At 40.9% G+C, this 17,002-nt stretch overlaps 1 protein-coding gene across 3 annotated transcripts in view; it reads left to right on the forward strand.

Moving 5' to 3' along the window:
- The first annotated feature begins 229 nt into the window (after window positions 1-229).
- Window positions 230-17,002, forward strand: part of BANK1 (B cell scaffold protein with ankyrin repeats 1) — a 298,816-nt gene continuing 282,043 nt past the window's right edge. For all 3 annotated transcript variants that reach the window (XM_073340798.1, XM_073340800.1, XM_073340799.1), the window contains exon 1: window positions 230-664. In XM_073340798.1, coding sequence (XP_073196899.1) covers window positions 649-664 — 16 coding nt within the window. In that variant the 5' untranslated portion in view covers window positions 230-648. The remainder of the gene's footprint in view (window positions 665-17,002) is intronic.

The raw sequence follows: 17,002 nt of genomic DNA on the forward strand, positions 1-17,002 counted from the left end.
CCACCTCCACCCTGCCACAATCGTTTGAATCTGGTCTACACACGCCTGTGGCCCTCTGTTTGTTCCCTGCGTGCCACAAGCTACCGCTGAAGCTGAATGGGAGTCCTGGGGTGGGATGGAAAGCAGGACCCGTTGCCAAACGAGGGCAGCATCCCTTTCGCTGGGGCTGGGAGGGCTGCAGAGGGGTTCGGTTGAGGAAGGCGATTCTCAAAGGAACTCGCCTTTGGTTTAAAAGGAGGCGGGCGTGCGCCGGACCAAAGCCCGAGCGATACTACCCGCACCCCGGCCGCACCCTCTCCCCTTTCCCCGGCAGTGCAGGAGAGCGGGTCGCCACGGCTTGGGGGCGCCGGGCCCTCGGAAGGGCGCCGTCTCCTCAGCTCGACAGGAGGAAGCAGGGCCCGCGTCCAGCCTTGGGCGGGAGTTTCACTTTTGCAGCCAGCGCGGGAGCCGAACTTCCCCCAGCGGACGGAGCGGGACCCGCGCGAGGGGGCGGGCGGGGGCTGCAGCGGCAGGTCGGTGCTTCCGCGGTGGCTGAAGAGGGGGCGTCTCTGCTGCTGGGGCCGGAGCGACGCGGCTGGCTGAGCGCGCCCCCGGCCTCCACCTGCCCTGCGGAGAGGGAGGCAACGGGCCGCGGCCTGCGGCGGGACGATGACGAGCCCCCCAGGTGGGTCCGGGCTGCTGCCGGGATGGGGTGGCCGGGCCAGCGCTGGGGGTGGGAAGCGGGGAGGGAGCTGTCAAACGCCGAGGTCTCTTCCTCCCCCCGCCGCCCAGCTTGGCTTCCCATAGGAGGGGCGGGTCCTTCCCTGCTCCCACACCGGACTGAGAGACGAGCGGGAGGGAGCAAAGGGGCTGGAACTGGGGGTGCTGCACCGGCTCTTCTTCGAGTCCCCCAGCCCAGCCTGTGTCCCACCTGGCGATGCCCTTGGGGTGTGGTGAGCACTGCAGGGGAGACAGGGACCCACTTCTCTTCATGCCCTCCGGCGACGTGCTGTTGCCCAAAGCTACCCTATTGCGAACCCCGAGTCCTGCTAATGAAAAATAAAGAGTAGGACCCAACCCACCAAATATTGCCGGGTGGGGGGTGACGCTAGAAGAAGAGTGAAAACGTGCGTCCCTGGGGATTTCTTACTTTGCTTCCCTAAGCGAAGGATGGGTAGAGCAAAGCCTAAATTTTTATTTTGCAAAGTGTCTAACGTAGGAGTGAAAATGTCAGACAACTTTTTTTTATTTAAAGGGAGATGTGTAGTAGAAGACTTTTCTTCTTGCATTGAGAAATAGCTGTAGGGACCATTGCTTACTTACAAAAGAGTAAGTTGTTTCCTTAAACAAAATGAATACAGCTGGTATATGCGTTGTTAAATGGTGAACAATAACCCAGAATTTCTTTAGTGAAATATAATTGTAGACTTATGGCTTGGAAATATACAACCCCTCCAGTTTGGGGTCCTAACATCATATCTAGCTCAGTACAACCACTTTTAGGCAAAGCAGGTGAGGTAATATCTTTTTTTGGACCAACTTCTGTTGGTAAAAGAGACAAGCTTTCGAGCAACACTGAGCTCTTCTTCAGGTTGTATTGAAATGAAAAACAAGGTCAAATGCCCACAAAAACTGGATAGGTTTGCCAGGTTTTCGACCAGAACGCCCCATCAAAAAGGGACCTTGGTGGCTCTGGTCAGCACTGCCGACCGGGCGTTAAAAGTCCGGTCAGTGATGCGGAGGGTCTAAGACAGGCTAGTCCCTACCTATCCTGGCACTGCGCTGTGCCCTGGAAGCGGCCAGCAGCAAGTCTGGCTCCTAGGCGGGGGGCTACAGGGCTCCATGTGCTGCCCCCGCCCTGAGCACTGGCTCTGTACTCTCATTGGTCGGGAACCGCAGCCAATGGGACCTGGGGGGGCGGTGCCTGCGAGCAAGAGCAGCGCGCGGAGCCTCCTGCTCCGCCTCCCCCCCCCAACCCGGCCTAGAAGCCAGACCTGCAGGTCGCTTCCAGGTCACACAGCATGGTCACACAGAACAGGCAGGAAGCCTGCCTTAGCCCCGCTACGCTGCTGACTGGGAGCTGCCCGAGGTAAGCCCACGCCCCGAGCCCAAGTACCTGCCCCTGCCCTGAGCCCCCCCAAACCCCTCAATCCCAGCCCCACCTCAGAGCTCGCACCCCAGCTGGTGGGGGAGAGCAAGCCACTGAGGGAGGGGAAAATGTAGTGAGCGGGGGGTGGGACCTCAGGGAAGGGGCAGGGCTAGGGTGTTCGGTAGACCACTGGACCACAATGAAAGCTCAACTCACCCGTTCACCTTGTATTTCACTCGATTCCGATAAATATTTTGTTTTGGACATTTTAATTTGTTAGTGCCATTTCTCCAAGTGTTTTATATGACAAACTAAATTTTACTGAACACTTTACTGAAGAAGACTACCATTATTTTTCATAAGTGTTTAGCACCACAAGCCACACCTATAGCTTTATAGAAATGCACCCCTCCAAAATATCCATTAATCATATGTTGGTTCAACTTTAAACCTATGTATCATTACATACCAAAAAATACATTTCAAAAGTTATTGCAAAGTCAAGCGCTTGAAAGTTGGGAAAGGCTAGAATTAGGGTAGAATGGACCATATAAATTCTGGTCCCTTGGAACGTGCATTGTCACATACTTTTTAATTAGATAATCACATACTATTTTTTCCATCTCATTCAAAACACAGGATGGACAGTGTTCAGTGATCAAGGCATCTAATTCAATTTTTCTTTTTCTCTCATAATTCAATTTCTGATCTTCAGCCTTATTTACTACACGCCATCCAAACCCTGCACTGAATACAGAATTGTTCATTTTTTCATGGTCTTTTTTTATAGAGTACATTGCTATGGCATAAAAGTGCCTTACAAAAATTAATGCATTATTATTTCCATTTTACGGAAGGGGAAACTGACACAAAGAACATAGTAAATCAGGGGCAGATCCAGGATTAGAATTTCGGACCCCTGGACTCCCAACCTTGACCACACTGCTTAACTGAGGAAGAAGATACTGAGTATTTACAGTTCCCATTGACTTCAGGTAGAGATGAATGTTCAGCTGCACTTCTGAAAATGAGTGCCCCCTGGTATTTTATATTGGGCACCCAGAAAATGACAAACACACAATAGTGACCACCTGCCAAAAATTGTGTTTAAGAGACTTGCTTGATATCACATAGTAAGTCTGTGGCAAAGGCAGGGATCTATTTTCACAACTCTAGGAGACAGAAAAGTATTTTTACCCTCATCTTACCTATGAGAAAATAGATATGAAGGCCAGAATTTGTAAAAGTGTCGCTATTTTCAGTGCCATGATTGGGTGCTCGCTCTGCATGAGACATCCAGGACTTTCTTTTTTCTTTTTTCCCAGTGTTTTTAGGATTTTATAGCACTTTTTATGTTCAATACACTAACTGACACTCACAGCCCCCTTATGAGGTACAATAGAACCTCAAAGATATGAACATCAGAGTTACGGCCTTACTGATCAACTGGTTAGCATGTGGGACTGGAAGTAAGTGGAGACCAAAATGCAAAAAAAAAAAGGCAGCAAATACTGTGTTTGCAGTGGTCACCAACCGGTTGATTGCGATCGACTTGTCAATCCTAGTGGATGTCCCAGTCAATCGCGATCTCCGACAGACTTCTTTATGCAAATTCCACTAAACATACTGTACCTAGTGTAGATAAAGCATTCATGAATGGCAGATCTTTTATGAAATCTGTCTTCACTTATGGGGAGAGGCAGAGATACGATAATCCGCTAATGGTGATGCCATACTTGAGTTATATCTCTTCTCCACATTCATGAAGATAAATGTCATAACAGAGATTAGCCATTTTGTATTCTTTATTTATATAAAGTGCACTTCTCCCACTTGACAGAAATAAGTCATTAAAATTGATTGTGTTTGAATGGAATGTGTTAATCGTACAGGGGAATCTAGCCAATGACTAGGCTTGGAAACATTTGATTTTTGTATTTCATGAATAACAGAAAACAGCAATATATATTCAGTATTTTTAATTTTTTAAATTAATTTAAATGTATGCATTAATAGGAAATAAATAATGCTCAGCGCTTGACTTAATTAAAAATATAATATGTAAAAGTGAGTTTTAGAGACGATTCAGAAATAATATCACAGAATTTGATAATCATATATAATAATATCTTCTCAGTATTTCTTTGAGTATAATGAAATACTAAATTTTTTACAAGATCCTATGGTGTGCATTCACACGTGCACACAATCATGTTAGACAAAAACCCTTTTTGTGTATTAAAAATGCCCTTTCTATACATTTTGCTTATTAATGATGAAAATAGTTTGATAGTGTTTTGGATTAAAGGAAAAATCTAGTATTACTGAGATTTAAAGATTGAAATCTAATTATTCCACGCCTAATACTTAAAGGTCGAGGTTGATCATTTCATCTCCATCCAAGATGCTATCCAGCTGCCAGTGTCTTCAAACCACTCCTACTGGCTGGAAACGTAACTTCCTTTTTTAAAAAAAACATTCAGCATGGTCGTGGAAAGGAAAACCTTTTCCATTAAAAATTAAAACAACATCCCGATGACCTAAAATATAAAGGACCGAGTTTTTTTCTGCACAAAACTGGCATTAGAGGCTGGCATCATGGGTCATTCACAGGCATGTATCAACAGCTTTATAGGAATGAAAGATAATAGGGAGGGTGGGGATTGACTATGAAGGGCCTTAAAAGTAAATACAAGTAGCATATATTTGATGCAATAGAGAAGGGGGAGTCAGTGGAGGGTTTCAGTAAGAGGGGTCACATGGTCAAGGCTATGGACTAGGACAATTATCTTTGCAGCAGCATTCTGATGGCTATGAGCAGGACAAGCTTGCATTTCTCAAGGCCAGAGAGAAGAATGTTGCAGTAATCGAGATGTGAGATAATGAAAGCTTGGCTGTGAATTTTAGCTGTGTGGCTGATTTGGAAAAGTAATATGTTAGATGTGATGCAGAAAGAATTGGCACAATTCAGACATAGTCTGGATGTGAGGACCTAGTGCAGGGGTGGGCAAACTATGGCCCGGGGGCCGCATCCAGCCTTTCAGACATTTTAATCCGACCTTCGAGCTCCTGCTGGGGAGTGGGGTCGGGGGCTTGCCCCGCTCTGTGTGTGCCATGGTTTCGCATGGCTCCCAAAAGCAGCCGCATGTCTCTCCTCCGGCTCTAATGCGTAGGGGCAGCCAGGGAGCTCCACTCCCTTCCCCCGCCCCAAGTGCTGCGCCTGCAGCTCCCATTGGCCGGGAACCACAGCCAATGGGAGGTGCAGGGGTGGCACCTGCAGATGGGGCAGTGTGCAGACCCACCTGGCCACGCCTCCACATAGGAGGTGGAGAGGAGGACATGCTGCTGTTTCTGGGAGCTGCTTGATCTAAGCACCACCCAGAGCCTGCACCTCTGACCCCCTCCCATGCCCCAACCCCCTGCCCCAGTTCTGATCCCCCTCCTGCCCTCCAAACTCCTTGGTCCCAGCCCAGAGCACCCTCCTGCACCCCCAACCCCCCATCCTCAGCCCCATCCCAGAGCCCTCACCCTCCCGCACCCCAAACACCAATTTCATGAGCATTCATGGCCTGCCATACAATTTCCATACCCAGATGTGGCCCTCAGGCCAAAAAGTTTGCCCACCCCGACCTAGCGAGAGGTCTGAGCTGAAGACGAATCACAGTGTTTCCTTTTCTTGCAATCTTTTAATAAGTCTTGTGATATTTGATGTGTCTCTTAAAGTCCTAATTTCTGAAATCATTTGGTTTATGTGAAAATCTCAGATTTTGTCAGAAAACAGTAAGTTTCAGTCTCAATGGTTTGTGGACAAAAACTTGAAAATGTGAATCCTAAAGGCTTAAGTATCAGAAGGCAAATACAAAGAACCCAGATTTTATTATTTTTAAAAATCCGGTGTGTTTTAAAGCCAGTCTTACGATTTTGAAAATCTTGATTTATGATTTTTGAATGCATGGGGTTGCACATACTGGCATCATAAACTTCGAACAGAAAGAAAGGGGGGATGTTTTCAAAGATATTTGAAAATCATTGCTGAAAATCTGCCCTCCCATACTGATTTTTCTTTGTAACTTGCAGTTGAAAAAAGTAAGAGTTCTTTCAGAAATGAACTCACCCAAAGCAGTTTCCTTTCCTTCTCTGAACTCTTATTCCTCTCTCCTGTCTCTAGGTGCATGGTCATCTCATATGCTCACTGAAGCTTAAAATAAGCAGTAGATTACACACATCTGAGTTTCATTGACACTGAAAAATTATGTCACTGAAGCCACAGTACAGGCAAAAGAAAGGGCAACAGTCTCAATTTCTAAAAGGAGGAGCATCTGTGTCCAGGGGGATGGGAATTGCAATATAAACACAGTTCTTCTGCTCTCTTGTCTCTGTTTCTCTTGGTGCTGGTCTCTGAGTACCTGGTAAGCTTACATACTCCTCTATTTTTACACGTGCAGTAAAAAACCAACCAACCAAAATTTAGAACATTTGAACATAGTGCTACAGTAGGCAGTACTAGGTTAGAATTTTAGCTGCATAGGGGACCCATTCATTTCTGATTATATTACTAGATAATCTGTTTAATGTAAAAGTAGTAACAGATTTTAAATGACAGGTTTCAGAGTAGCAGCCGTGTTAGTCTGTATCCGCAAAAAGAACAGTACTTGTGGCACCTTAGAGACTAACAAATTTATTAGAGCATAAGCTTTCATGGGCTACAGCCCACTTCATCGGGTGCATAAGTATTTGCATAAAACAAACCCACATTTGAAATATTCAAAATAGCCATGCAGTTAAGAAGGGAAAAACAAATACTGAGGTCTGAAAGTCAAATAGAGATTCATATTATTTCCTAAGACAATATGGATCCTTATTTATCATCTGATACCTCCCTATTTAGAAATGAAACAAAGCTCTCTAATTATTCATAAAGTCTGATTTACACTTCCATTGGTTCTGATATTTAAGGCAAGCTAATTTTAGATTTTTTTTAAAAAAAGGCATAGTTATACAGTTCTGCAAAGTTTCTTGAGACTCCGTATAATCTCAAAAAATCAAGACATCCTGTATATAACATGGTATGTGAGTATAATTTAAGAATGCATAGCTGAGTTTGGAAAGCACCCTTTTTGCTCTTAGATCACATGGTTAGCAGCTGTAACTGCCTTGAAACATTATACAAGTACTTATTAATAGCAAGTATTTGTGGCTTTGATTCTCTCCTTATTAAAAGTTGGAGTGTGATGAATAGTCATTTTCATTATATGGCCAAACACCAGATACTGACTTCTTATGTTTAGCCATGTAATGAATACCATCAAAGAACCAAATTGTATAAACTGTATTTTAGCAGTGCTAAGAAATAACTTTCATGATAAAATAACTCAGAGCATCCATAGGAACTATTACGTAGTTATCTGCTGGGTATAATCTATGTTCAATATAAGCACACAATAATAATTGTATTACTTTCGTCATTCAATAATTACATACAATATTAGCACTCGATATAAGTACGGATTAATAGCACTGTAATACTAAAGTAAGCAATAATCTGAATTTTCTCTTACATGGTATGTTTTAATCTTTAATATAGTTTAAAAAATAAAGCCTTTTAAACAGATATTTGCTTTTTTACACTCTCTTCATAATAGTATGTCTGTACCTCACAAACAGAAAGAAACTGGATAGGTACTTAAATGAAGTGGACAGACTTTCAGAAGTGCTCAGTACACCGTAGCTGCTGAGCTCTTTTGAAAATTTGGTCCAGAGAGATTAAGGCCAAATTTTTCAAGTGTCCACTTGTTCTGTGTGTCTGTGTGTCTAGCCTTGGACACCCTGGGCCCAATCTTCAGACGTGCTAACCAACCATTGCCCCGTTTGACTTCAAGTGGAGTTGTGGGTCCTTCTAAAAATCAGGCCCAAGATGTCTGACCTGGTTAAAAAAGGGGGTGTGTGTGTGTGTGGGGGGAGGACAATAAGTGGCCACTCTGAATTCCAAGTTTGAGCTGACGTTTTATTAATAAATAAATAAATAAATAAGTTAGAGCACAAGCCCAAAGGGCTGACTCCTGAAAGACTGCCACCTTTGCCTTTCTTTTCTGTTATTCATTTCCCATCTCTTATAATGGAAACAGAGAGAAAAGGACCTTTGTTTAGTTTGTTTTGCTTAGAGAACCCCGCATATGCTATGAACTTGGAGGGGGGACATTATAAACAACTTGAAGTAGGATCTGGTGGGGACTCAGGAGAGCCCCAAACTCTCCCACATTTTGAAATGCTGAAAACTTGTTAATATTTATGTAGGCATGAAATGTGTGCTTGCTGCATAATGGGAGTGAAACACTGGTGCACAAAACAACTTATACCAGTGTAACAAATTGTCTTGAACAAACATTATGTAAGTATAAAAAAAAACCCCAAATGTTTTAATTGGCGAAATGAAAAATTGGAACATTTCAGGCATCCTGAAAAAATAGTTATCAGGATACTATAACACCATGTGAAAAACTATGACTGTGTTGATTTAAAAAAAGAAATGACAGCCTTACCTAAATGATTTGTCCGAGATTACACAGGAAGCACGTGACAGCTAGGAAGAGGACCTAGAATTCCAGTGCAGCGTCTTAATCAGAAGACCATAATTTCTACAGATAATAATTAGAATACAAACATACGTTGTAAAAATTATTCAGGGGTTTTACCACTCCTTGAATTTCTGTGCAGCATCCTGACACAGTGGCCATGATTGTGATCCCTTAGGTAGTGCCTATAAAATGCCCGGTGAAGGCATGAGGCTACAGTGGAGGTGGCTCTGTGAGGGAGCCACATTGTACTTCTCCAGTGGTAATGCAGTGGCTAATCACCTCTCAGCTGGGCTCATGGAAGGAGTATATTTGCCTCAGGACTAGTGCCTCTGGGATCTTTAACTGGGTGGTTGTGTCCTCATGTTGCTGCCTGCTGTGGTGTATAGCTTAATGCTACAGCTGAGCCCTATAGTTTGTACCAAATAAAGACCCAGACATTAATACTTGAAATTTGTTGTTGGTAAATGGTACTTTAAAAATAAAGAAAACCAAGAAAACCTCACAAAAACTCAGCTCATTGATGATCTGTCTATATTATATGCATCTGATGAAGTGAGCTGTAGCTCACGAAAGCTTATGCTCTAATAAATTGGTTAGTCTCTAAGGTGCCACAAGTACTCCTTTTCTTTTTGCGAATACAGACTAACACGGCTGTTACTCTGAAACCTGTCTATATTTTAAACACTTACCCAGTAGCATTTAACATATTCTATGTACTGGTGAGGGGACATTGTGTGAATGCTCACAAAGAAACAGGGTTAGAGACTGTGGAATCTGTAACTTTTTTTCTTACTTAAACAACAGAGCCAGTTCAGACAATTGTACCAAATCTGCATAACTTTGGAGGAAGTAAACACTATCTAGCAAACAACAAACAAACCAATATTAACATTAGCCAAAAACACCAACAATCTTTCTTATACCCAAACAAAGACATAAAGCAGAAAACACTGAGCCCCCCCGCCCCCCAGGTTCTTTGTATCTGTCTGTTTACATCCATGATTCTGCAAACACTTAAACATGTCACTTTATGCCTATGGGTAATCACCTTAGGTTCCTTGGTGCAGGGACTGTGTGTACTTCTGTGTCTAGTACAGAGCAAACACCGAGGTAGGCACAAATAATAAGTCATGATAGCTCCACTTGCTGGATATTTGTATATTTTATTCCACAGAAATAATACTGAATATCAATATATCACAGCATTCAGCTTGAGCGCTCCATGGAATGAAGGAAGGTTAGCTGGTGGATCGAATAGTAATAGTACTCAAGTTGATTGTTAGTTAGTCAAAGGTAAATTTCTGTGTTTGAAAAATACTACTATTTGTTAACAAATAGAGTTCTTGTAGGATATAGATCACATCCCTAACAACATTTAACATATTGAAGTGGTAATGTCTTTGTCAGTGTTCAAACTTTTACAAGATTTTGCTGAATAGAAAATGAATCAATACATTGACTTAAATTTTATAGAATTGAAATATATATACATCATATTTTCATATAATGTATGCTTATTATTGTTTTGGTTTACCCATGAAACATTTTACACTTTGTTAGTTGAAGGATGGAAAAAATACAATTGTGTGCCTGGAACAAGTTCAACAAGAATAGCTGAAAACTATTTGAGGACTGAAATCAAAAGACCCAACCTTTAAATAACATTAGTTTCTTCCTTAAAAATAGAAGCCTACAGGACTCAATTAGTTTAACACCAAAGCAATACTGAGCAGTAAAAGCAAACAAATAGCACTCCTGTCAGCCAATACAAAATGTGGCATCCTCCAGATTGTACTGATGTTTGTATTAATTCAAAAATCAGTCACAGTTGTTCACTCGTTAAACAAGTCATAATATGCTTGAGTGACAGAAACTGCATGTTAAGTTAACAAATCATACATACAGTAGAACTGTCAGATACCAACTTCTGGTTCTGTTTATTTTTCTTTTTTAAATGTATAATACGCGCTAAAACTAGTAAATACTGTATGCACTATTAATCAGGCTCTACAGACATTTAAATTTATCTGACCTTCTGTGCAATTTGGCGTAATTACCAGAAGTAACTCCTGACGGTGTTATTTGTAGGAACAGAGCTAATGTGTTAGGGTTCCTCCCCCCCAGAGGCTTTAACGTTTTCAGTAATGTCCAAACAGCCAGGTCCAGATCCTCTTCCATGGCTGAGGCACATGCAACATCAGTTAGGAGTGTGTGTGTATGTGCATGCACACGGAAAGAAGCCCAATCAGTTAATCATACTCCAGTAGTATAGAATTCTCCAGAACACTTTCATCCTCATATAGGGCCCAGTTTAGCCAAGTGCTTGAACATATACTTAGTTGAATCGAAGCCTTAACTTTTTATTCAACTGTGCAGTTGACTTAAACATAATTTTTTTAAAATCTATCTGTAGTCCATCCAAGTTCTGCTCAAAATTGAAGTAGGGTACCTAAAGATTTAAGGTTTGATCTGAAGCTCATTGAAGTTAGTGGGAAGACTCCCATTTACTTCAGTGGATGTTGGTTATGTACCTAAGCAACACCAAATGAACTGAAACCATGTTTTTATAAGCTTAAATGGCTTTACCTGAATCTAGAGAACTACATTTTGAGGAGGGCAGGCCAGGAACTTGGGGACGGTATCATAATATTACGTTTTAATATCCAAACCAAATTTGTATCTCATTCACACTCCTATAGTGATCTGAAAGTTAAAATAAAACTTCTAGCACAAAAAGTAGGGCTAGATACTGTAGAATTTAATAAAGATTTAATTAGAATACACAACAAATAAATCTAGCTTGGAATGGGATTTCAAATGTAGCAAATCCAATAAAAAATGCAAAAAGCTCAATACCACCCCTATTTTCAAGAATTCCAATAATTCTACTATTATAGTCTTTCGGAAAGTTTCCCATAGCTTCAAGTTTCCTGCATACAGAAGTACTGGGTCAGTTTCCCAGCTGCTGTAAATCATTATAGCTCCATTGAAATCAATTGCAGAATGCTGATTTCACGCCAGATCAGGATCTGGCCCACTATCCTTAATCAAAATTCCACTTAAAGATTTCATACTAGCATTCTGTGTTTGTAATTCGATAATCTTATCAAAAGCTTCCAGAGGTTTTCTTCCCCCAAGAGATTCTGTTCACTGTTCAAGATTAACCATTTTAGAAGAGGCCAAATCTAATTTGGACTTGAATGCATCAAACCTAGCCTGTAATGATTGAATTGGAGAAAAAATATTTTCTGCAGAAGCTTTTGAGGTTGCTTTTACATTTGTCAATTTAGAAACAGAAACCTTTCCTACTAACACAAAACATCCAGGTCAATTTATTTTTAATTTTCTTGTAGAGGTCCTGCCAAATTATTGTCACCTAGTCTTCTACGAGAGTTTAAAACAACTCTATTTCATTGACAGACTCTTTGCCTATTTTTCACCATCTGAGAAGGTGATATGATTCATTTAAATGGCATTCCATATTCCTATATTTTAGCTTTTCAGATATATTGTGTATATAGATGTGTGTGTATATATATATAATACATTTTGTCCTCACACATGCCAGAAAACCCTTGATCATGGTGAACCATATATATAATTCTTATCATGAATCTCACACATGATCCCTACCTAAATCATACTCTAAATCACATGCCCCCTGAAAGTAGAACTGTACTCAACCTTACTATGGACTTGTGACCATTCATAATGTTTGAAACATAGAGTCTTTAGACAACCATTGATTAGAGAAACTTTGATCTGAGCAGAAAGTTGGATGTACAAACCTTACTCATGGCACTCAGGTGTGAAAATAGTGGCCTATGAATTTATTATTCTACCTTGTCTACAAACAATTCAGACATGAGTATTTTTATTAGGCAAAACTGAGGCTTTTAAAGTGGGGTCTATTATTAAATTGGGGTTCTTTTCTGAAAATGACTGTGTAAACATGTTGCTTTCTTACTATACTCCTGTACATTAAGAGTCTTATCTGTTGAATTTAGTGATAGGAGAAAACATAAATTTTACTGTTTCTGTTATCCCTGCTGATCTAACTCAACTGAATTTGAATGGATTCTATTCCTTGTTATGCCTCATGAACAGAATTATTTAAGTTCCAGTTATAACTGTGCAAGTTCGTTAAAAACAATGGGATTGCATAAGTGTCACTTGAAGACCTCCTTTGGCTATACTGTGCTAAAATTAAGTCCCTGTGCTAAAGTTAAGTCCCTTTCCAAGAGTTTGCAAAAGTGTGCCAGGGAAAGGCACTGGGACAATATCCTGGGGACTGTGCATTCTGCAGTGCACTTTACTGCTTTTCTAAAAAAGAAGAAACATATACTACCACTGTTCTTCTAGTGTGTGATCCTATTGCAGCATGTGGGGTGTATTTATGCTTCTAAACAAGCTATCCAGGCCTCCTTGGTACCTTGGAGCACCTAGAATACTTTCTGTTTTGCCATTGATGATTGTGGACTGTAGTGCAAAATGTTTTCTTTTTTGCTTTTGTATATTAAAAAAATCCCATGAGTTCTTGAAACTTATTATTTCCTTTCTCTAAAAAATACAGGCTTTGTTTTGAGAGCATATGCCGTGAATTGAGAATTAATATGATTTTAACAGTATTAGTTGAAATTGTTGTGTACCTGATATGGAACATGGAAAGCAAGCCAGAAGTGTAGTGAGCTGAACTATTCCTAGATAAAATATAATTTGCTAAAACTTCCCAAAGAAAATCGAAGTCCGGTTAGAATCTTTGTCATTTACATATGGATAATGTTTTCCTATGTGGTTTCCAACTCTCCAAAAAGGAAAAGGAGAAGAGAAAGAAAAAGAGGAGTTTACAAAAAGCAAAGTTAACAGAAGGCCAACAATTAAAATGTAGCAGAAAGAAGCAAGACAGAACTAAGTGTCAGAAAGAGAAAGCAGAGGGAAGTAAAATATGTGAAGTAGAATGTGAGAAAACCAGAGCATAGATGTCAGTACAACTTACAACTTGTCAAGTAGTATGCAGCCGCAAAGAAAAATACAAGGTTAGAAAATCTAGACTGAAAAACAGAAAAGTTCTTCTGTCTATATAAGGAAAGTTGAGAACTAGTCAACTCAGTACTTTGGGTTAGAGAAAAAGGTGTTTTCATTTTAAGAGGATTATTTGGACACCAGTGTGTTGTCCAGTGATTTTTGCTGGTTCTAGTGACCATGTCCAGAGGGACAACCATGAGACAGTGGTAGAGAAGAGAGCTGAAAACCCTGCATCTCCAGTCACTGTGGCAGGTTCCTGGAAAGCCAGCCAACCACACAGACTGTTCCCTTACATCTTGAAGTTTAGGACCTAGCTGGAGTAAAAGTCTACTTTAATATACAAGTCAGAATTTTTTTGACAATCACATATAGATTTTCAGGGTCACGTCCTGCAAATGGATCCTCACAGGTGCAGGTATGATGATATTACTGGATTAAGAACATAAGAATGCCATACAATGATCCATCTAGTCCAGTATCCTGTCTTCCAACAGTGGCTGGTGTCATCTGCTTCAGAAGGAATGAAAAGAACAGGGCAATTGAGTGATACATCCCCTGTTGTCCAGTCCCACCTTCTGGCAGTCAAAGGTTTAGGGGCACCCAGAGCATGGGATTGTATCCCTGATCATCTTGGCTAACAGCTAAGATTAAGATTTTGTCACAGTTATTTTTAGTAAAAGTCATGGACAGGTCACAGGCAATAAACAAAAATTCATTGAAGCCTGTGACCTATCTGTGACTTTTACTAAAAAAAAATATATATATATATATATATATATATATATATATATATATATATAATGGTGGGGGCCTCATGGGCAAAGTGGAGGACTGAAGTGCCCTGCAGGCGGGGAGGGGAAGAGAGCCCTATTGTCACTGCAGGGGGTGGGGAGTCTAGCACCTCCCACAGTGACTGACAGCTTGGGTGCCCCAGAAGCTTAGAGCTCCAGTTTCCCCAGCTGCGGGCCAATGGGTCTGGGTGCCCCCGCCATCCCAGTGCTGAAGCAGGAAAATGTCACCAAAGTCTCTGAAATTCATGGAATCCGTGACTACCATGATCACCATGACCTAACCTAATCCTTAGTAATAGCCATTGATTAACCTGTCCTCCATGAACGTATCTAATTCTTTTTTGAACCAAGTTGTACTTCTGGCCTTCACAGCATTCCCTGGCAATGAGTTCCATAGGTTGACTGTGTGTTGTGTGAAGAAATATTTCCTTTTGTTTGTTGTATACCTGCTGCTTGCTAATTTCATTGAGTGATCCCTTGTTCTTGTGTTATGTGAAGGGCTAAGTAACACTTCCCTATTCACTTTCTCCACACCATTTATGATTTTATAGACCTCTATAATATCTCCCATTTAGTCGTCTCTTTTCTAAGATGAACAGTCTCAGTCTTTTTAATCTATCCTCCTTTGGAAGCTATTCTATACCCCTATAATTTTTGTTGCCCTTCTGTATACCTTTTCGAGTTCCACAGTATTCAAGTTGTGGGTGCTATGGATTTATTTAGCAGCATTCTGATATTTTCAGTTTTATTATCTGTCTCTTTCCTAATGGTTCCCAACATTCTATTAGCTTTTTAGACTGCCGCTGCTCATTGAGCAGATCTTTTTAGAGAACTATCCATGACTCCAACATTGAATTTCATCTTCCATTTTGTCTCCCAGTAACCCAATTTTGTGAGATCCCATTGTAACTCTTCACAGACTGTTTTGGACTTACTACCTTGAGTAATTTAGTATTGTCTGCAACCTTTGCCACCTTGCTGTTTACCTTGTTTTCCAGATCATTTAAATGAATAAGTAAGTCCCAGTACAGATCCCAGGGGGACCCCACTATTTACCACTTTCCATTGTGAAAATTGACCATTTATATTCCTACCCTTTGTTTCTTATCTTTAACCAGTTACTGATCCATAAGAGAACTTTCCCTTTTATTCCATGATTGTTTCGTTTGCTTAAGAGCCTTTGGTGAGGGACCTCGTCAAAGGCTTTCTGAAAGTCCAAATACACTATATCCATTGCATCACCCTTGTTCACATGCTTGTTGACACACTCAAATAATTTAAATAGATTGATGAGGCATAATTCCTCTTGACGAAAGCTGTGTTGACTCTTCCCCCAACATATGATGTTTATCTATGTGTTTGATAATCCTGTTATTTACTATAGTTTCAATGAATTTGCCTGGTACTGAAGTTAGGCTTATCACCCTGTAACTGAAAGGATCACTTCTGAAGCCTTTTATAGAAATCAGCAGTACAACTGAAAAGCATAAGTCTCTACTGCTTCAGCTAAGGGACCAGGCGTGTTCGCTCATAGGCAGTAGGTTGCTCGTAACCCTCTATTTGTTGTCTGGCAACTAGGGGAAGACAAAGCCAGACTGTGCTAATGTGTGCTACACAGGGGTCTGCTCATGTGTTTCCTTTTGTAAGATCAGGGTATAAAGCGGTAATATGAGAACTCGCAGTTTGTAAGAGAAGTCAGTGATCACATGATGTTAACCTTCTACTGAGAAAAAAGTGCTTGCTGGAAGAATGTATCTTAAATCATTCATAAACTTGAATGTTATTTGGGCAGGTTGGTTGATTTTGCAATATAATGTATGAATTGTCTTAATATATGATGGTGTAATGTGATTAAATAGGGAAAGAACATGTTAAAAATTGCTTAGACAAGATAGATGTCTTCAAGTTATCAGGGCCTGATGAAATACATCCTACTACTCAAGGAGCTGACTGAGGAGGTATCTGAGCCATTAGCGATTATCTTTAAAAAGTCACAGAATACTGGACAGATTCCAGAGGACTGGAAGAGGACAAATATGGTGCCCATATATAAAAAGGAAAAAAAGGACAATCCAAGGAATTACAGATCAGTTACTTTAACTTCAGTATCCGGAAAGATAATGGAGCAAATAATTAAGCAATCAATTTTCAAACACCTAGAAGATAGTAAAGTGTTAAGTAATAGTCAGCATGGCTTTGTCAAGAACAATTTGTGTCAAACCAATCTAATAGCTTTCTTTGACTGGATAACAAGTCTTGTGGATGGGGGGAAACAGTAGATGCGGTATATCTTGACTTTAGTAAGACTTTTGATACTGTCTCACATGATTTTCTCATAAATAAACTAGGGAAACACAATGTAGATGGAGCCACTCTAAGGTGGGTGTGTAAGTGGTTGGAAAACCATTCCCAGAGAGCAGTTATCAGTGGTTCACAGTCAAGCTGGAAGGGCATATCAAATGGGGTCCCAGAGGGATCAGTGGTGGGTCCAGTTCTGTTCAATATATTTATCAGTGATTTAGATAATGGCGTAGAGAGTACAC

Source organism: Lepidochelys kempii, chromosome 4, assembly GCF_965140265.1.
Source record: "Lepidochelys kempii isolate rLepKem1 chromosome 4, rLepKem1.hap2, whole genome shotgun sequence".
Classification (NCBI taxonomy): Eukaryota; Metazoa; Chordata; order Testudines; family Cheloniidae; genus Lepidochelys; species Lepidochelys kempii.